We start from the raw sequence: 22589 nt of genomic DNA on the forward strand, positions 1-22589 counted from the left end.
CAGCGGCAGGGAAGAGAGACGGCTCGGGGGAGCCGGCCGAGGCGCTGGGGGGGTAGGGGGGGGACACATGGCGGCACAAAACGGGCAAGAAGCAAGGCGCAAACAGGAAAGCAAAAGCAAAAATAAATACAAAACAGAAAATACAGAATATGGTCACAGATCTAAGGCTTGCCACTAGACACCAGGGATAGCCTCGAGCAGTTGGGAATTAGCAAGGGCGGGGAGGGGAGACACGGCACAGCTGAGGGATGCTGTGCACGTGGGGAATGTACCAGTGGCCAACAAGGGTCAAAGGTCACTCCACTGAGAATGTTCTTCCATTAGAGATGTGGGCCCAGTATTATCTTCGTCATCCCATAAGATATCTGGGTATCTATGTCTCCCACGAGGTTTCAGAACTTTTTGGTCTAAATGATCTCCCTACGTTTAAAAAAGTGCAACATTTACTTAAAAAATGGCAAACCTCTCCATTATCAATTATTGGACGTGTAGCTGTGGTAAAAATGATGATCCTTCCTCTTTTGTTTATTTTTTCTAGCGTGGTCATCAAAATCCATCAAAAAGTCTTTAAAGAACTTGATGTACTATTATGCCAATTTGTATGGGCCAATAAAAAACCAAGGGCTCAACTGGAGACTCTTTCTCTTGCAGTTGAAGATGGAGGACTGGCCCTTCCAAACTTTAGAAAATATTATGATTCTGCATTTATGGATTGGGTTTCTAAAGCAACCATATTCCCTAACTCTAGTTTCTATTTCAGTATCATGCCAATGGAGAATTGTTGCCAGTTAATTTCCGCGGCAACCCAAAAGTACTAGATACAAACTCCTTAACATAATTTATGCCAGGCTTTCTCATTTTCGAGAAAAGTGTCAAATTCCTGGGTTTTTTCCCAAAATGTCTTTGACCCAGCCAGGAATAGCAGGCCAAAACTTGATCCCTGCACATTTAAACCAATGGTTAAATTCCGGGTTTACCAGCTTTTCCCACTTTTTGATAGGCAATCAAGTCAAAACTTGGGATCAATGGCAGGCCAAAGCACCTATTCCTGACTTGTTAAAATATTCTTATCTCCAGATTCGCCATCTTTTGCTTCCTTATACTTCCTTAGTGGATCAACCCTCCTCTCTTACCTCGCAGGCATTCTATGGGAACCAGAGGGGGCTAGGCAACTGGTATCAGATCCTTAACCCCCAGGGAGTAATGCAAGTACTTTCCTGTTTTTTTTACAAAGATGGAAAAATCCACTGGGTGTAATAGCGCATTGAAAATGTGGAGGTATTTTAATAACATATCACACAAGGCAGTTATGGGGGCTTATTTTAAAAGAATGGCCTTTTACATAAAATGGATGCTTTATCTCACTCCAGCCCAAATTACATAAAGTATTCCCGACTGTTTCAGGTTATTGTTTGCACTGTAAGGTCAATTCAGGGAACTGGCTGCATATGTGTTTTACCTGTCCCAAGCTTATGATTTTTTGGGATAAACTTTTTCAGTGGATTAGTAGAACTTTAACAGTGTGTACTTGTCCCAGACCCTTTGGGGGCTCTTTTTGGTATTTCGGAACATCTGGATTTAAGGTTGCGAGCAAACCAGCTGTTCTTTATAGCCTCATTGATCGCAAAATCACTGATTTTACAAACCTGGAAATCACCAGTTCCCCCTACATTTGAAGCCTGGAAGGCAAAAATGAAGGTGGTACGTGCAAGGGAAAACCTTTATGCACTAAGAATGGGTGTAGGTCGCAAGTTTAGGGATATTTGGGGACCATCTCTTGAGGAAGAGGATGATTTAGGATATGATATGTTTGGCCTAAGGAACTGTATTTTACAGAAGCATATAGACAACTTAATGACACAGCATGCTATAGGAGAATTACTAGAGAAGAGTACAAACAGTCTAAGGAAGAACTTGGCCGATGTCTGAGAGAACTGACAGATAGAGGTTTATTGAATGAAGATGAGTATAGAATTTTGAAGCAGGGCCGTCCTAAGCTGCCTATATTTTATCTTATACCCAAAGTCCATTAGAACATGGAAAATTCACCAGGCCGCCCATCATAGCTGTGCATGGGAGTATATATGAGAATGTATTGAAGTATGTGGATTCCTTTCTAAATCCACTAGTATTGGGTTTGCCATCCTACATTTAAGACACATCTGATTTCTTATGTAGGATTTTTGATGTTGGTTGGAAGAATGACATGCTTTTGATTAGTTTGGATGTCACATCACTCTACATGAGTATTAGACATTTGGATGGCTTAAGAGCAGTGAAACAGAGGATGAGACTCATTAAATATTTTGTACACAGTCAGATGATCATGCAAATGAATGAGTTCTATCTGACCAAAAACATATTCGCGTTCATAGGTGAAATCTTTGTGCAAACTAAGGGGACAGCGATGGGCACCTGCTTTACCCCTTGCTATGTGAATCTGCATATGGGCTGGTGGAAGGAGCAGGTGTTCGGTGACCCTAAGCACTAGAAGTGGTTGAATATCATTACTCTGTTGGTAAGAGTTATTGGTGATTTACTTATTATCTGTAAGGGAAGTCAGGAACTGGTGGATGAGTTTGTGAAAGAGGTGAATGTCAATGATTTGAATTTAGAGTTCACATATAAAATGAGTAGAAAAGAAATTGAGTTTTTGTACGTGGAGATACGGGTTGAAGAACAAAGTTTGACCACAACATTACATAGAAAGCTCACAGCTGAAAACATAACCCTCCATACTCATAGCTTCCATCCTATCTTTATGATTGGATATATTCCCTGTTGAGAACTATACAGAGCAAGAATGCTGTGCAGCACAGAAAATGAATATATAAAAATCCAATAAGAAATGTGTGATAGATTTGAGCAACGACAGTACACACAAGAATGTCTAGTGTCTGCCATGAAAAGATCTAGGAATATCAAGAGAGAAGAGGCCCTCTTTATAGAAGCAAGACAAGCACACAGAGAGATACAATATAGGTTCTTTACTACATATGACAAACAACATCTACCACCAAGAAAGGCCGTAAATACCATTGTCACCTGGTAAGAAAAGATCCAGTGATAGGCAATTTGGTGGATAGGAAACCTAGCATAAGTTTTAGAAGAGCGGCATCTATGAGGGAGTATTTGGTCAAAAGTGAAGTGAGACAAGCCATACAAGAGGATATTTGGTTGAAACTTAGGAAAGGTTTTGTAAAATATACACAATACCAGGTGTGTAAGAATGGACAGAATAGAATGGTGTATGACACAAAATGTAGGAAAGGGGTCATCATTAGGGAAACCATAAATGGCAAAACAGTTTTTGTTGTGTATGTATTAGAATGCTCATGCCTAAAGCTGTATATAGGTACCACCACATTGCCACTCCATAAAATGAATTTACAACACCTCGGGCTGCTACGAATGAGAACGCCACGTATACAGTAGCTAGGTGGGAACAGCGAATTAGAATTGAGGTGACATGAAGCTACCCTTATATTAGAAATGGATTTTTAAGGAGCCTCTAGGTTTGAACACTGATGAAGAGCTGCATATTTTGTTTGTGATTATTTGACATGTGAATGTTGATCTCTCTTTTTTTTGTGTATCGTAAGAACAATTATTTCACCTTTTCCCTCTTCCCTGTGACTTGAGTGTAAGTGTGGCTTACTTTAAAATGTTTACCCTCCATAGATAATTAATGCTGGAGCTCTAACTACTGCCACACATAGTTTTACAAATAATCAGTTTTTCTTTACCCATTTTATTTTTCCTTTGTTTACAGAAAAGGGAGATTAACAGCAGGCAGACAGCATACCCACTGGGGTAATGGAGAAGATTAGTAGACTGACAGCAGGAATATCAGTGGTAGGAATTTAGTTTATGATATTACACTGAATTATTGTTTTTTTTTCTAGACCTAAGCATATGTCGTAACATATTAAATTACCTACTGGGGTAATAGATCTACCTAATACATATTATATTATGTGGAACATTATCTATCTCTACTATGTGACATCTAATAATGTTGTATTACTACCTATTGTCTCTCTTTATTTTCTGTTTTACTTTATTTTATTCAATGGTATATGAATTTTGATTGTGATAAGTTTCATTATGAAAAATTAATGAGCTGTTATTGATACTACTACTAGAAATATGGTGGCTGTTCAAGACAGGAAGTTTAGTCCATTATTGATGTTTATTATTTGTATGAGTGAATGACGTGCTTATAATGGTGGACACAGAGCAGAGGCATTACGGTGATCAAGGCTCTGCAGAGCCTAAATGCGTTTGTTGTTGTTTTGTGTTGCTGAACAAAAAGTAAAGAATGCCAAGTGCAGCTGCTGGAGTGTCTTTTACATGGTACAAGCTTCCGCCATCGTACTCTACTCAAAAGCATACCGTGTGGTGAATTTCTGAGAGTCAGATGCAATTGCTCAGAAGAAGATACAATGAAAGAACAATGTGAGGAAATGAGAAACCGGTTTATAAAAAGAGGATGTAATCCGAAGGACATTAGAATGGGCATGGTAAAAGCACAAAAAATAGGTAGCGAACAGACTTTAGTGAAGAAAATGTCAAAGAATTTGCAGATTAAAAATGAACAAAAGAACGATCAGGAAATTAGGATGATAATGTCTTATAATAAAAAACGCAATGAAATTTCAAAAATCCTAAAAAGGCATTGGAATCTATTATATAATGAACCGGATATTGGACCTTTGGTGGGAAAAGGACCAAAGATCACTTATAAAAAGGCACCTGCCATTAGAGATCAACTGGTAAAAAGCCATTTTATTGAACAAGTACCACAGATATGGTTGAATAAAGAAGACACAGGTTTCTTTAAATGTTTGAAATGTAAAGCTTGTCAAATTGGCGCCAATAGAAAACTAGTGAAAGACACTATGGGACAAACTTTTAAGATCAATCAAAAAATAACCTGTGAGACAACTTATGTGGTATATGTATTGAAGTGTGGTTGTGGCCTAAAGTACATAGGATTTACAATCTGCAATTTGAAAAAGCACATATTGGAACATATTAGAGCGGTTAACAACAATGACTTAAGCTATGCGATGGCAAAACATCATAAAAAGTGCTCAGAAAATCACTGGAAACAGATGCGATACTTTGGAGTGGCACATGGCCCCCCAAACGAAAGATGGGGCAGCAGAACAGTAAAACTACGTTGTCTGGAATCTAGGTACATCATAAAATTAAAGACTAAGACCCCGTTTGGGTTAAAGTTTGATGAAGAACTTTTTGTGCATTTATGGGAAAATAACTTGAATTATTAAGACAGCATTTGAAAAAGAAATACAAAAAAATGCTTTATGAACAAGTGTCACTGAACAAGTTATATGACATAGCATATATGAAATACGAATATTTTTGTCCTACAAGAATGAAAATCATTGTTTTTAATTCACAATGGGTATAGATGGGAAAAAGCACACCACCCTTTCCCTCAATTGTATAGTGAGGTGTTTAACATTGAGAATAGTGGAAATTATGAAATCAACATCAGTGGATATAGAAACGCAGGATAGTTATCCTGTTATACCTGTGATGGTCACCACAAGAGGCAAAGATAAAGGAGCAACAACAATCGAGTGATAGAAAAATATGTTAATTATAAGAGATAAAGCCCATACATTTTCATTTAAATAATGAATTGGAGGTTATTCACTTTACCTTTTTCCCCTGTGTTGTGGTGTTATAATACATAATGTGGAAATAATTGGTTTTAACCATAAGAATCATGCTGCGTTTTACCATATTTCGGATAAATCTATTAATATGGTCAATATAAGGCTTAAAAAGGGTAATTAATTAAAAAAATTTAGGAGAGCTTAAGTTAATAGCAGACAAAGGTGGCACTGTCTAATATAACACATGATTGAATAAATCATCCATTAGAGATAAATGTTAAAAAAAACTATGTTTCCCAGAATGCAACTGTATAGCTGTTTGTTAAGGAACTATATAAGTGTGGTGAAAGGAGACTTTTTTATGCCTGTGATCCAGACCTGTTTAGGTTGAAACACGTTGGGTGGTGTTAGCACAGTTTATAATAATGGAAATAAAAGGGTGAACAAGTATCTTCCTGGAGTGCGATGATCACTAACTCCTTCATCTGCACCGGCAGCAAGAGCACGCGGTTTCCTATGCGACCGTTGATATATATATCCAGCACAATGGGTTACCTTAATGAACTAGTGATCCAAACGCCACAAAGGCAACGTATCGTGTGAGTTTTCACAGATATTAGATGTGACATTTGAGTTAGAATCTTAATTTTAATTTTTCATTTTTTGTTTTGTGTTTATATTTATGAGGGTGCTGTTGTGAAGATGAAGTTGCAATGGAGATATAGGAACACAGAAGACCTATTATACCTTTTGGTCATCTATAGATTTAATACATATTGGATTCAGGGAAAACAAGTCCACAGTATGTAATTGCTTCTTTTTTCATTATTATTCTAAAAAGGAATATATAATCTTGAGATTGAAGAAATAACATAGTTAAAGGCGATCGAATTAGAAATGAAAGAAATTTAATAGAGAGACTATAAGTATTGTTGTATTTCTATTTTCATTTTATTGTTCATTTTTTATTTTTTTCATTTTTATATTGTTTTTTGTCACTTTAAAATGGGGGTTATATAAGATTATATTTGTGTAATGAGAGAGAGTACAGTATATTGAAGCCATTGTGCACGTTTTGGATAGGTATGAAAGTACATTTTTCAAAATAATGAATGTTCAAATATAGCCAACACATTTTTGAAAAGCGGAAGAGCATTTGTTAGTCCATCATGTGTGTTAACTATTATAGTTAAGCTTGTTTCTACAAATGTCACCGAATTGCATATGATGTGTATTTGAACCTGTGAGCAACGAGCAGAGGCTCCGAAACGCGTCTGGAAAATTGATGTCAGTACTGAAAATTAAACATGCTGTTTGACAACGAGCCACGGTACGTTGCCTTTGTGGAGTTTGGATCGCTAGTTCATTAAGGTAATGGGTTGTGCTGGATATATATAAGGGCTCGCTACCCTACCGCGGATTCACTGCAATAAAGTGGCTGGAACTCAGCAACTTAGTGGATTTTAAATATATGAATGTATGACAAAACTCATGCCCTAAAGTAATTATAATTTGTGCCCTCTCCATACACTGCTAATTCCTTCCCATATTGCATCACTCATGGCATGTTCTATGACAAGACTGATAACCATAACTGAAATGCCATCATTGATGACAACAGTGTGCATGGTGGGGGCTCCAGATATAGTTACTTAAGGGCACAATTCATAGCAATTTCACATAACTAAAACGTCCCTTTAGCCTTTGTTTTTTCAATCTAATATGTACTCATTCAAAATGGCCGCATCATAGTCTAGTTTGATAGAGGCAGCAGAGCTGGGTGAATCATGTCAGTTTTTATCATGCAACTTGCCCTTTGGGACACAGCATTTTCTCTGATATCGGTTGAACACTGGGAATTTACCAGGATAATGGATTGAAGGTGATAATGAAACAATAAAGATTTTTATTTTAACAAACCTCACCTGTGGCAGGACTGCTAAATCACAGAGGCTCAGAATTTCCACCATGAGTGAATACTTTTGACGAGCTCCTGGATTAAAGATGATGTCATTGTTATGTATGACTGTCTTCAGACTAATGACTATACACTTAACAACATCATATTGACAATAGAGGACATGAGGAGTCTGGGGAATGCAAAGATGAAATAAAAAAATCTTAGTTGAGGCAAGGACCAAGTAGCTAGAATGTGTGAAACTGTAAAGGAGCACAGCAGACTCAGGGGAGATGAAGTTTCAGTTGGATGAGCAAATGCTGTGTGAGAGTGCATATATGTTCTGCATTTGTGATAGGTAGCTGTGTGATAGAACATTTATGGCTTTAAATACCCTATTAAATTGCTTGCCTGTAGCCCTGTTTTTGCTCATAACCAGTCCACTCTCAACAAGAATTAATTGCACAGTGGGTGCATACAGGAATAGTACAAGGATTATTTGTGCCACAAAAAACATGGGTTCCAACAGGGTCATACAGTACTCTTTGCTGTTCTTCTTTGGTGGCTCTTTGGGGGCAGAGAGCAATTTTTACCACAGTTTAGTTCCCCTGTACACATGCCTCCCCCTAAAGAGCAAACAAGCCCCACCTTATGGGAGCAACATTGCCTCCAGGCATAAATGACTAAAATAAACCCCCAAAGGAAGAAAGTGAGGCAGAGAGGAAGGAATGACAGACAGTTGACAGGCACAGAAGAAAGACTATTTAGAATAATTAGTATACCCAGATGTGGGTCCCTTGCTCATTGTGCCACTGGATTCAAGCAAGCCTGGCTGATGAGTGGTGGTACCCTTAAACCGATCCCAGGATGCGTGTTTCCGGTCCAGGGAGGGCCTGGCAGTTTGGGCTGGACTGTCTTGGCCATTTATGCCTTTCAACATCAGCTTTGTGCTTTTCTTGTGCTTCCTTTATCTTTTCTGGCACGTTAGATACTCCCACTGACCCACTCCCTTTTCTGTGTGTACCGCTCTCCTCTATGTCTGCGCATTTCACCAACTTGTAACGTCTCTTCCCTCCAACACTTCTTCCTCCGCGTAAAACAAATCAGTCAATTCTTCATGCCCACAATCATCTCCATCCTTTCTGCTCAACCCCGGGCACTCGCTCTCACCCACCCCACCAACAAACAATCTCCATTCAGTCTTTTGCTTTTTAGCGCTACGAGTGGCATTCTTCTCGTCCATCAACTTCAGGATGGTTGCACTGAACCTCTTCTTCTCTTCAGCCTGGTGTAACTAGGTCGCTTCCAACCTGACCAGTTTTGGCTCATCTTGCCTGGCCTACTGTACCAGGCTTGACACAAAGTTGTCCCTCATGCTGCTCCAACCTGAGAGATCTGACATCCTCTTCTGCTCCCCTTGTCATCTGGCATCCACATCCATTTCCCACCATCCTCGTCTTTCAAGAAATGCTCATTCATTCCTGCTTCTGTTTTCCTCAGAAGTGTCTCTGTCCTCCATGGCATCTACCTTTTTTCTGAGTGGGAACAACCAAAAATCACAGTTTTTGTCAGTACTGTGCCTTCCTACCATCAACTCACTGTGCGTTTCAAGGTTCCTTGCCTCACCACTTTCATCCCCCAGCTTTTCAAAGTACCGTTTTGCTCCCAAATCTGCCATTTGTTTACAACTTTAGTCGGTCCTCTACTTAAGGCTCCAGAAATAATCACCTCACAAAAAGAGAGCTCTGTCACGATGCCGACACCCTGCCTCAGTTCCACCTGCCGGGTCTCAATTAAACCAGGGGATACATCATGTGACCTCCCTGGTGCCACCAGCTGGTTCTCAACTAAAACAGAAGTCGCCACCTACTGGCCTAGGTGCTGCACTGTGGCAGGTACAGGAGGGGCTGATTCAGCCCTCACTTGTGACAGCTTCCTCAACCCTCCCTTGGTTTCACCTCTTTCGTTTGCTGACCTTCTCCCACACTGTGGGACATTGCATTCTCTTAATTTGTAAACTACTCAGCCCAACTCCCCGAATCCACCTGCTTCCAGTAAGACGCTAACCTATTTCGCCACATGCAGCATTTTCTCCCCGGACATGGGGGTGCTTGCCACCACCTTTCCTTTTTAGGTCAAAGCCTACCAGTTAGCACAGCCGTCTGGTTTTCAAGGACTTCTTGGGGACATTTGAAAAGCTTCCCTGGGGATACATTCCACCCAGTGCTTTACAGTGGCCTTGTGTTTTGTAACTCACAGTTGCTTGCTTTCTATTTGCTAGTTTTCTTTGTGAAAGGTTGTACAATATGTCTTTGTCCCTCCCGTGGGGCACAGCCTGTTTACTGTATTCTTCCACGAGTGCTATCCTTCTGTAAACAGGCCTTTACATTTTGTACTTATCTTGTCACATTTGCTGTGCATTCAAAGACAGAGGTCAAATGTCAGGCTCTATTTTCCACATTCAAAGACAGAGGGCCAATGTTGGTCTCTGTTTTCTGAGAAAGTTTGGTGTTTTCTTTCTTTGACTACAAAGCAAGAGGATTTATGCGACTCTCATGATGGGTCCTGGGAGTGTGCTGGAATAAGGCTATGCAAATGTTGTTTTTTTTCTAGCACCCAACAAAATTGAAATGTCTGTGAATGAACTGTGCAAATATTGAAGAATAAATCAGAATTAGGAAAGCGCTAATGAAGCACATGTATTTGTAATTCTGACATGTGGTGGAAACAACTACTTTAATACAATCAAACCAAATCAGTACACTAGGTGATGCCATTTCCATACATTATCTTTTGTGCGCTGTGTAGTTTTATCAGTAAAACGGTCTGTGCAAATATAATGGTGATTTCAATTGAAAATGTGTTGTCTGTAATGGCAGTGCGCTACCACACCCTCTACTCCACAACACTCTACAACATAATACTCCCCTCTACGCTATGCTACTGTGCTCTACACTGCACCATGCTACTCTACGACACACTAACCACTCCATGACACTCCACTAAACTCATTCTACTCTAATTTAGACTATGCCGCTCTGCTCTACTACTTGTCACTCTACTCCCTTCTATACCACACCTCTCCACTCTATGCCACTCCAATCGATGCTACTCCACTTTACTCCACTCGATTCCGCTCCACTCCATGACCCTACACTTCACGATATTCCCCTCTATGACACCCTATTCCATTCCACTCTATGCCAGTCCACAACACTCTGCTCCACAATACACCACTACAATCTAGGCTACTTTACTCCACTCTATGCCACTCCACTCTATGATACTCCATGACACTGTACACCACACCAGTGTATGACACTGCACCCCACTCTAGCAAACTCTATGACACTCTACAACACTCCACATTATACGCTACTTTACTCCACTCTATGCCACTATGTGCCATGGCACTCCGCTCTCAAACACTTTAATCCACTTTACACTATGCCACTCCGCTCTATGGCATACTACTCCACTCTCTGCTACTCCAATGTATGACACTCTACTCCACTCTGTGCCCCTCCACTCTACTCTAAAACACTCCACTCTATGAAACTCCACTCAATGCCACCACACCCTACACCCCTCTACTCTACAAACCTCCTGTCTATGGCCCTCCACTTTACTTCACTCTACCCCACACTATGCCATTCCACTCGAAGACACTCTACTCCTCTCCACTGTATAACACTGCACTCTACGCCACTTCACTCTGTGCCACTCTTCTCCATTCTACTCCCCTGTACTCCACTCTATGCCACTTGACTCTACTCCACTTCATTCTACAACCCTTCACTATATGACACTCCGCTTTACAACCTGACACTCTATGACAGTCCACTCTGCAACACTTTGCGATGCTCCACTCTATGCTACTCCACTCTAGGCCACTTTTACACCACTCTACTCTACACCACTCTACCCCAACGTACTTTACTCTGTGCTACTCCAGTTTAAAATACTTTTCTCCACTCTACAACACTCTACCCCCCTCTATGCAGGACATTCTACTACACTCTACATCACTCCACTCTACTCCACTCCACTCTGCAATACTCCACTCCACTCTACTCTATGACACTCAACTCTATGGCACTCTACTCCTCAGTACTCCACTCTATGCCACTCAACTATATTATGCTCCACAACACTCTTTGCCACTCCACCACACTCCATGAGTGCATAGGCAGGAAGTATTGGCTTTGACAATGCTTGTTTAATTACCAATTTTGCTTTATGGGGTCAGCAGGCCAATATAGTGACCCCTACTCCACTCATTGCCTCTCTTTTAGATCTGGTGAAGCTGACCCACACATGTGACATAGCCTTAGGCTTTATAATACATGCCAACCCTCCCGATTCAGGTGGGAGATTACTGACTTCAAGATTCCTCTCCGGACTTTTACAGCAGGGACCTGTCTAGTGTGACTTGGAGTACACACAGCCAGTACCAGCTCCTGCAAACCAGTGCACAACATTTTTGTCGAGATCGTTCTATCTGCCATAGGGGTTTCTCCTTCCTCCTGGCAGGTTTAAAAAAAAAAAAAAACATCTTTGCATTTTTGATATCTGATCCTGCTGCACCACACTTGCATGCCCCACACATGACACATAGTCCCGATTCAGGCTTCAATGGGAGAAATACATTCTCCCGATTATTTTTTTAAAACCTCCCACTTTCTTCTAAAATGTTGGCATGTATGCCTTATCAAGCCATCGATGCCTGTCGCGCACAGGACCCTAAATGCCTACCTAACCGCCTCTCTCTCTTCTTCCATAATCGGGCCTGCCTTATTCTTTTTCGGTTGCAAAAGGTCAATAATGCCACATTATCCCACCCAAAGAAGCAGGTAAAATTCCCTAGCTACATGCAGGACGGCAGCGCACTTCATACGTGCCACTCTGACATGTGAGCCTTAACTGCCCCAGCGAACAGCCATTTTGAGTGGTATGAAATTAGCTTTAGTTTAGGTTTTACTGATGCCACTGCATCCTCCCTTTGGTTACAATTTTGCTCACAGCCTGCAGGTGCCGCTGTAGTGTCCAAAGTTTCGTGGCGTCACTCTGGTCCTTTGCTCCTCTCGTTGCTCCCCCTGGCCCTCTCTCACACTGCATCGTTGACGCTGGAGAAGGAAAGCGTGACGTGGATCAGGAACCGGCCGCGAGCACAGGCAAGGGAGGTGAGCAGGAGAGCCAGCTGGAACAGAAGTGGAAGGTATCCGCAGGAGGAGGGCTCACCTGAGACTGTAGCGGGGCGTACGTACTAAAAAGAAGCTAGGGTGTCAGCCTTTGAAAGGCAGCCTACATATGCACACACACAAGGAGTCCGATTGACCCACCCTGTCAAGTGGATTAGTAGCGACACCCTGGATAGAGGAAGGCACTGTGCGGCATAGTGGGGTCCTTCTTGGGAGAATCCTATTAATAAACCGCGAAGCTCAGTTATTTTCTGGATCTTAAAGCTAGAAATGGAGTAAGTAGAGCTGGTGCAAGATTTTTTTTCGTATAGGCTAATCGAACATCTGTGCCAGTAGCGCATTGCCATGTACTTCTCGTTATATATATACATACACGTTAAAGCATAACAACTGCAATGCTACCCACCAAATTCCAGGCAATTTTCTCTAACCCGATGATGTATATTGTTCAGAAATTACTGTAAAGCGAGGAATAGTGCTTAAAGAACTTCTGAATTAAAAATCTGCTACAATCCGTACATGTCACAGAACGATTAGAAGCATTATCTACACACAACGAGATGTGCAGACCGTTGTTCATGCTTTCAAAACTTTAGAAAAACCCATTCTGCACCCATATTTAACCATTGGCCTCAACTTTTCTCGACGTTGCCTTTGACCATGTACAGTGTCCAGCTGCCTTTTGGCAATGTTCGTGCTAGTCCAATACCACATACATACATCCTATCAATTTATAGGCTCATTTAACCCTACTAGGTCCGCCTCACTGTTCTGGCCAACCAGACTATTGTTATTTGCAGGCTCGTTCGTATCCAGAGGTGGAAGGGACAGGATCTGCATGGCACAGCATGCCCATACTTATTAATTTGACAAATAGTTCTCTTACATAATGTTAAAAGGCAACCATTTCAGGACGGTTAATTCCAACATTTGAGATGCTTCACATGAAGTGGAATGAGAGGGACAGACAACAGAACAAGAAACAAGCCTTCTTGCCAGGGTGTCTATAATGTGCACATTTGGTTAATGTGTAAATGTAAAGACTGCTTGGAAGCCTGTATTTGCTGTAATTGATGGGAACACTTGAAGATTATTTTCTTTGTGATGAGCCGTGGAGTGTGAGCTTTCAATGGACACTGATGAAGAAAAAATGTTTGCCCTAGATGCAGCCTGAATATTACTCAGATCTATATTAGGAAGCACTTTTAATCTTAAACCTAAATCTTTTTGTGCACTTTGTGGCAGCCTATCTTATATTGTGTGTAATGCAAGTTTAAAATAATGGCATACATATTCGCAGTGATTGCTGTCACAGGTTCGGACCTCTTAGCACTAAAACCCAAGTCAGTATTCCCCTTTGCACGAAACAGAATTAAATTCTGTGGCTTTCTGGTTTCACAGATATCTGCAGTGATCATTACCCAATAAGGGTTTCACAGCTCAAAATAGTCTATCTCTCACTGATTAGTTTAACTTGCATTTATTTTTCATTCAAGGTATGTGTTGTTTATTTGCAGTTACTTGAAAGTGAAAGACCAACAAAATAGTAACTGCATATTTTGTTCTTTTTAGCCAAGCCTTTGATCCTGCTCCCATGGTCACTGGCCCCGCCCCATTGGACTCATGATCACAGTCCCCCTACTTATTTTAATGCGGTTTAAGTGCTTATAGCATCTCCGTGGTTTGTCTGGTGATATTTCATTGGTGTGCTAGTAGAGTTCTTTCACTAAGAAACACAATATTAATGCAGCATTCTCTGTATTTGTAGCTTGACTTGGCACTAGTTTATTAATTAGACTATTCGAACATTGACTTGTGTTATCAGTTCATCATTCTCCTCGGATAGTAATCCCAGATCATACATTACATTTTGAGCCCTGTTAATGTGGCAGATCTATTTTTACAAACACCTACTAGATTGAGATTTGGCAGCCCTTTGCTCATGATTTGATGTTTTTCATAATTGTCTGCTGCTGATTAGATGATTTTCATCCCTATTCTTGTATTAGACCTGACCACGAACATTTCTGTTTCAGTGTTCTGAATGGACGACCTGTATCTTTTCACTGCATAACTGAGGGGACCTTTCTTCTGGATTGCACCCTCAATGGGAGTGTGTGTTTTCTCTCCCCTAGTCTTGGTCATTTCATTGCCTCCTCCCAAGCACCCCAATACTTCCTCCCCATCTCACTAACCCTCTCCCCTTCCTGTCTCCCATCCAGTTCCCTGTGTTAAATGTATGTCTTTATTGTAAAAGTACCAAACAGATACAGATGTCTTGGCTTCCATTTGTTTCCCCCCCTTTTTTACGTTTTAATTGAACTTTTCGACATGGCACACAATATGGAATTCATATTCAACAATTTTTTGCACGCTCTGCACCAGCACTGCCTAACTAGTTTCACCACCTGGGGCGGAACTAATCCATTGGTAATTTTGCAGAACAGCACTTCCATCCACTGTCAAGTTGGGAGGATGGATCGGCGGGTATGGGAGGGTGGTGGGAGGGAGGTCCTAATCTGTGGGACTGAAGTGCATTTCTAGTTTGTCAGTGTCCTCTAGCCGTTTTGTAAATTGGATCTTTGAGGCTAGACTTTATAGTCCCATATTGGGGAGCCTATAGTCTCCTTTATGATACATCAGTTTAATGGATTATACAAATACTCTTTGTCTTCCATTGCTCCAACCAATTTTGGTCAGAAATGTATCTCTCTCTGAAGTGAGACATCTTAAAACTCACAGGTTTGTTCAGCAAATAGTTTCGGAATCAAAGTAGTAAAACCTTTTCCCCACACCTAAGAGGTAGAATTCAACAGAGTTTCACAACTTCCTGCATGCTGTTAGTTAGCTGCTATATAGGTGTTCAGCTTTCAGACAGCACGCTGAGCGCCAGATGCCTAAAAATGGTCATAGGCAATGGTAAAAAAAAGAAATAGAAGGATGCTGTCATTGCCCTCTTTTAAGGCAAGTAGGAGAAAGAGGCAAGATTTGCCCCAGTTGTTTCTAGTTTAGACATTGAGCCAAATTTGTTTTCCTCTTCCTGCATAAAAAGGGCTTGTTCTTTTAGTTTTTAGCTGTGAGCACGTGAACACTCTTCTGGTTTCATTTCTCTTACTCCTCCTCAACAGGCAGGTCAGTAGCTTTAATTCCAAATCAAAAGTACAGGGAGTGCAGAATTATTAGGCAAATGAGTATTTTGACCACATCATCCTCTTTATGCATGTTGCCTTACTCCAAGCTGTATAGGCTCGAAAGCCTACTACCAATTAAGCATATTAGGTGATGTGCATCTCTGTAATGAGAAGGGGTGTGGTCTAATGACATCAACACCCTATATCAGGTGTGCATAATTATTAGGCAACTTCCTTTCCTTTGGCAAAATGGGTCAAAAGAAGGACTTGACAGGCTCAGAAAAGTCAAAAATAGTGAGATATCTTGCAGAGGGATGCAGCACTCTTAAAATTGCAAAGCTTCTGAAGCGTGATCATCGAACAATCAAGTGTTTCATTCAAAATAGTCAACAGGGTCGCAAGAAGCGTGTGGAAAAACCAAGGCGCAAAATAACTGCCCATGAACTGAGAAAAGTCAAGCGTGCAGCTGCCACGATGCCACTTGCCACCAGTTTGGCCATATTTCAGAGCTGCAACATCACTGGAGTGCCCAAAAGCACAAGGTGTGCAATACTCAGAGACATGGCCAAGGTAAGAAAGGCTGAAAGACGACCACCACTGAACAAGACACACAAGCTGAAACGTCAAGACTGGGCCAAGAAATATCTCAAGACTGATTTTTCTAAGGTTTTATGGACTGATGAAATGAGAGTGAGTCTTGATGGGCCAGATGGATGGGCCCGTGGCTGGATTGGTAAAGGGCAGAGAGCTCCAGTCCGACTCAGATGCCAGCAAGGTGGAGGTGGAGTACTGGTTTGGGCTGGTATCATCAAAGATGAGCTTGTGGGGCCTTTTCGGGTTGAGGATGGAGTCAAGCTCAACTCCCAGTCCTACTGCCAGTTCCTGGAAGACACCTTCTTCAAGCAGTGGTACAGGAAGAAGTCTGCATCCTTCAAGAAAAACATGATTTTCATGCAGGACAATGCTCCATCACACGCGTCCAAGTACTCCACAGCGTGGCTGGCAAGAAAGGGTATAAAAGAAGGAAATCTAATGACATGGCCTCCTTGTTCACCTGATCTGAACCCCATTGAGAACCTGTGGTCCATCATCAAATGTGAGATTTACAAGGAGGGAAAACAGTACACCTCTCTGAACAGTGTCTGGGAGGCTGTGGTTGCTGCTGCACGCAATGTTGATGGTGAACAGATCAAAACACTGACAGAATCCATGGATGGCAGGCTTTTGAGTGTCCTTGCAAAGAAAGGTGGCTATATTGGTCACTGATTTGTTTTTGTTTTGTTTTTGAATGTCAGAAATGTATATTTGTGAATGTTGAGATGTTATATTGGTTTCCCTGGTAATGATAAATAATTGAAATGGGTATATATATTTTTTTTGTTAAGTTGCCTAATAATTATGCACAGTGATAGTCACCTGCACACACAGATATCCCCCTAACATAGCTAAAACTAAAAACAAACTAAAAACTACTTCCAAAAATATTCAGTTTTGATATTAATGAGTTTTTTGGGTTCATTGAGAACATGGTTGTTGTTCAATAATAAAATTAATCCTCAAAAATACAACTTGCCTAATAATTCTGCACTCCCTGTATTTGGGAGAGCAGTCATCCTGGTCTTAGCTTTTCCCTACTTCTCTAAAATGACTGAGCCAAATTACTATGATTTTACTCTGGCCGGACATTCGAGCCTTATAGAGAAGACCTAGCCAGTTAATCATGCTTGGATTGTAATTCTTTCAGGACAGCGCATAGAGTAGGTACTTCCTACCAATTGAATCAAACATCTTATCTGTGTGCGAGATGACTGAAGATTACACCCTCATTTTGTACCTCTAAAAAGAAATGAAAAGGCTTTCGGAACTTACGACATTGTGTTATGAGAATGATTGCTTCCCAAACATAAGTCACCTACACAGTAATGAAACTCTGAATCCTAATAAGATAATTACTGATACGTTTGGCGGGAGCCTTATCGGGCTTGGCGACAATGACATAATGTGCCTCTCTTATGCGTGGATCCAACACATCTTTCTATGTTAGGTCGAATTTCTTGGGTAGCCTGTCTCAGTTCTAGGCATTTCACTTTGCCAGTGCTTCCAATTCATTCCATTACCTCTTCTAAGGAGGTGAGTGCTTCTCCTTTCTCCCTCTACTGCCTGTTACTTAGGAATACTTGCTTTCAATATGGAAGTGAGTGTTAAGAATGTAAGTTTTAATGGTATTTGACAAAGGTGTGGTTATGTAGCTCATCTTTTTGTGTGTGTATATGGAGGTAATGGGCATATGTGCCAGATATAGGTGTCAGGCAACTTGACACTTTTTTATTTATAACTTTATAATTGCTCTGATGCAGGATTTGTTTGTTGGTACCCACCATTCCCCTTTGTCTCTTTCCTCATGGTATCTACATGTATATTCCTCATAGTCAATTTGAAATAAACTCTAAAGTGGTCTTGTATAAACTGGCCTACTCTATAGAAAAGAAAGGTGTACTTGCTGGTGGGTTGGTGGCAGATTTAATTTCCAGTTCCCAAATTGTCTTCTTTAGACTCCTAATCCTGTTTGTAGTTGCATTCCTGAGCTTTGGCTGTGGCCTTCAAACATAACGTTGTCAACTACTACTATTTGCAGTCAACCACTGGACCATCTACACTGCCAAAGTTCTCCCTAAAGTATATAGTTATAGTTCAGATTTTCCCTTTGTCTGCCTCATCTAATCATGTAGTCATTGTCTTTTAAGATGCCTTAATGGAATACTAGACATGTCTGTTCCAGTGCAATGTGCCTAGGACAGGAACTGGTCAGGTATTAATAATATCCCTAGTTTCAGTTCACACCAGCAATATGCCATGTAAAGCAGAAAGAATAACTGTGCCCGTCGGGCATTCTTCAGCTGGAAATCCTGGACCACTCCAGCCCCAGGATCTTGAAGTCAAAAACCTCGTCCTTCCCAAGGGTCTGCATCTGTCCACTATTGATCAAGCACATAATCAAAATGTCTGCCCAAAATCATCAAAAGGAATATCAAAAACAGGTTTATGGCACTAGGCTTTTGGTCCCAGAATATTTTGCTGAAATAACCCTCAAAACTCTTAGGTTATACTGATGTGCATGTTCACCTTAAACAAGTTTGCCCAATAAGAATATTTTTTCTGCATGCCTGGCTTTTCAAATAAGGTAATACAAAATAGTCTTCCAGTACAATTGAGTAATGCGATTAGTAAACGATTAGCTAGTGAACCTTGTTTATTTTTTTATAGATAGGTAAATCAGTTCTGCCTTTCTTTGAGGGCTATACCATTGTTCTTATACGCTCCTCAAGAGAAGTGAAAACATGTAAGCTCATTTACCTGGATATTGTAGATTTAACTAGGAAATCAAGCCCTTTTGCTTTAGAAAATGTGATTAGAGGCAATATCCTTTTCATGGGGTTCTAAGAACTTTTCATTATAGTATTGTTAATTTTTATTAGAAGATCCTCATTTAGGCCTTCTTGATTATGTAGATCAGTAATATGTTTTGACTATCAGCTAAATGTTACAAGGTCTTTTCATCACAGGCTCGGCTGAGGATTCCCGAGTACAGCTCAAGAGTTTCTCTGTATTATTTTCCTGCAGCTTGGTCTGGATGCCTAAGTTGCCTACTTTGCAGTACATGTGTGTACCTCTGTCCTCAGTGATCCCAGCTGTAAGTTTCTGGTGACCCTTTTGAAAAATAATTTATTGATTTATTTCACAGTAGTTACAGCTACTACTGCCAACTCGAATTATAATTGCTGGACACGTTGTTTAACTATTTCAGTCCTGTATTCATTTTCCAAGTGAACAATAATATCATATGTTTAGGGAGCAATCTATGACCCTCATTAGGCACCCCAGAAACATTATCCACCCATCCTCTTATGTCATCCTCAAGGTCACCCAAATATCAACGATCATCCACACTCGCAGTGTAATCTATTTATTGTCTATATCGTGTAAATACACATGGACTTGGACACAAATATCAACAGGTCTGGCCACTTCAGGCTGTTGGGCTACATATATTTCAGCACTGGTGTTCATCATACCACATCATACAGCTAGCTCTTTGCTTGTGGGACCGTCATCCATCTCATGCCAACTTGGCTGTTTGTCAGCACCAGAAGTATTTCAGTCACCCTGCACTCTGTTTGGGTATATCTGCTACATAACTTAGTAGGGTCACAATCGGGCATTCATGGATTTGCAAATCTATTACATGTGACATTATAAGAATACTTTCCCTCCAGAAGTGTTGTAGTCAAAGCCGTAATAGGTGGAGAAAGTCAGACTGCAGGGTTTTATATTTGTGACAGATGCGAGCTGTACTTGGATCCACACTATGTAGTAAGGCTCATGTGTGGGACAACAAATGTGAAAATTATAAATGTTCTAGTTTTTGCCTATTATTTGAGATGGAGTAGGGCTGTGAACAGGCGTATCTCATCTTATTGAGCAACTACATATCTAATCCTAACTACTGTATTGATAGGATATCTGTCTGTTCTAGTGTTGTTAGACATGTGATATGGCTTAGCTATCCACCCTTTAACTTCTGGCTGTTGTATTATCTTAATTAACCATACAAGTTGAGGAGGCTACTGTGGGAATAGAGGCACTGACATCCTCATGTTCATGTTGTGCATTTGTGTTGTGTGATTGGTGGCTGGCAGCAAAAATCCATATTGCGTATGATTGTGGGGCTGCAGAGATCAGTAGGATTCTTTTTGGTTACCACTGGTAAAAATACAGTGGAGATGGAGGCTGAGGTACAGCCTTACCAGACAGTGGACGTGTACTGCATGCTTTCCTAAGCTTGGGGTAGCCTCAGACAAGTTTGTTTGTTGTCTGAGAAATCTGGGAACAATCACTACCCTCACCTCCAATAATGTCTTCATTACTGAGACCTGGCTCAATCCCTCCGCCATCCCCGACATCGCTACTGCAGCACCCAACGGATACAAAATGATACACCGGGACTGCACCAACAAACATGGGAAACCATCCGTTGCACCACCACCAAAGACGACACTGCACCAATCATCGAATACCTCAACTTCCAACTCCAAACCGATGACAGAATGACCATCCGAGGCACACTAGCATACAGACCCCCCAGGTCCACGCCCGGCTTCTGCAACATCATTCCAGTATTTATCGCTCAGTCGCCATCGACTCCAAACACTACATCTTCCTCGGTGATCTCAACTCCCACCTCGACAACCATGAAGATGCTAACACCACCAACCTCCTGAAAATCATTAGCAAAATTTACATCACCCAATCGGTCACCAACCCCACTCTGCGCAGGACACACACTTTATTTAATCTTTACTACCAACGACAGATTCAAGTACAGCCATGCCACAGAACTCACCTGGATTGACCATGCCATTGTCTACTTTACCATCGCAGTAACTCCATACACCACTGCCAGACCCCAAGCTCCTCCTCCCACAGCTGGAAGAAAGTAACAGAAACCCATTGGACGGACTCCCTCAACACCATACATCCTGACCATGCAACCAACCTCAAACAGGGTGTAGAGAACCTCTCTGTCTGGATCACCAAATGTGCCAGCAGAGTCACCCCCCATCAAGCCTTCCAAATCCAGTAGATCCACGAAACATGCCAGCTGGTACACACCAGAACTCAGGACCACGAAACGCAACTGCAAACATCTCGTGAGTCAGTGGTGTCCAGCAAAGAACCTACACACCAAGCCACCGCCAAAACATCCCTCAAACACCATCAATGCCTAAAAAGCACGAAAAAACACACCCTCACAGACTGTATCAAAGCCAGCTCCAAGCAGAGCAAGGAACTCTTCAACATTGTCAGAGAGTCCTCCTGCTCATCAGCCAATGAGAACACTATTCCCCCCCAATCCCAGGAACTCTGCCACACCCTGGCTGACTACTTCCAACAACAAGCTATCCACCATCTACAGCAGCTTTGAACCCACAGACCTGCACAACCTCCTCACGCAAACTGATGCCACTTACAACTCTTCACTCTCCACATAAGAACAGCTCTCCGCACAGAACACCACAGCCATCATGAACTCTAGCCTCTCTGGAGCACCTGCAGACCCCTGCCCTCACCACTTTTCCAACCTTGGGAGCAAGAAAATAAACTGCGAGCTCCCCACTATTCTCAACACCTCCATCACCACGGACATCTTCCACGATCAATGGAAACATTCAGAGATCAGAACTCGCCTCAAGAAACCCTCTGCTGACCGCAGTGATCTCAAGAACTACCGCCCTATCTGTCTGCTCCTCTTCCCTGCCAAAGTCCTCGGGAAGGCCATCAACTGATAACTCGCCGATCATCTGGAGAGCAGCAACCTGCTGGACACCTCTTAAAATGTCTTCCGTGCCAGTCAGAGCACTGAAACCATCCTGATTGCTTCCATTAATGACATCTGAACCCTCCTTGACTGTAAAGACACAGCAGCCCTGAACCTCCTTGACCTAACAGCAGCGTTTCACTCTGTATCCCATCACACCCTCATCAAGCGAATCTGCCATATCAGCATCCAGGGAGACGCCCTCAAATGGATCATTCTTCCTCACAGGACGAACCCAGATCATCCTCCTTCCACCCTTCATGTCGTAACCCAAGCGCATCATCTGCGGCGTCCCGCACGCTTTGTCCCTGTGCCCCGCTATGTTCAACATCTACA

At 41.6% G+C, this 22589-nt stretch overlaps 1 protein-coding gene across 5 annotated transcripts in view; it reads left to right on the forward strand.

Annotated features, from left to right (window-relative positions):
- Positions 1 to 3777: 3777 nt before the first annotated feature.
- The window catches only part of LRRC59 (leucine rich repeat containing 59), a 72333-nt gene continuing 53521 nt past the window's right edge, over positions 3778 to 22589 (forward strand). Inside the window, exon 1 of one of the 5 annotated variants that reach the window (XM_069200076.1) lies at positions 3778 to 3855. Coding sequence is in view for 1 of the 5 variants with exons in the window: in XM_069200073.1 (XP_069056174.1) it covers positions 13017 to 13021 (5 nt within the window). In the remaining 4 variants the exon portion in view is untranslated. Of the gene's footprint in view, positions 3856 to 12621; positions 13022 to 22589 lie in introns of those variants that run through there. The other 4 variants (XM_069200074.1, XM_069200077.1, XM_069200075.1 and 1 more) reach the window with 4 other exon arrangements.

Source organism: Pleurodeles waltl, chromosome 7 (genome assembly GCF_031143425.1).
Source record: "Pleurodeles waltl isolate 20211129_DDA chromosome 7, aPleWal1.hap1.20221129, whole genome shotgun sequence".
Lineage (NCBI taxonomy): Eukaryota > Metazoa > Chordata > Amphibia > Caudata > Salamandridae > Pleurodeles > Pleurodeles waltl.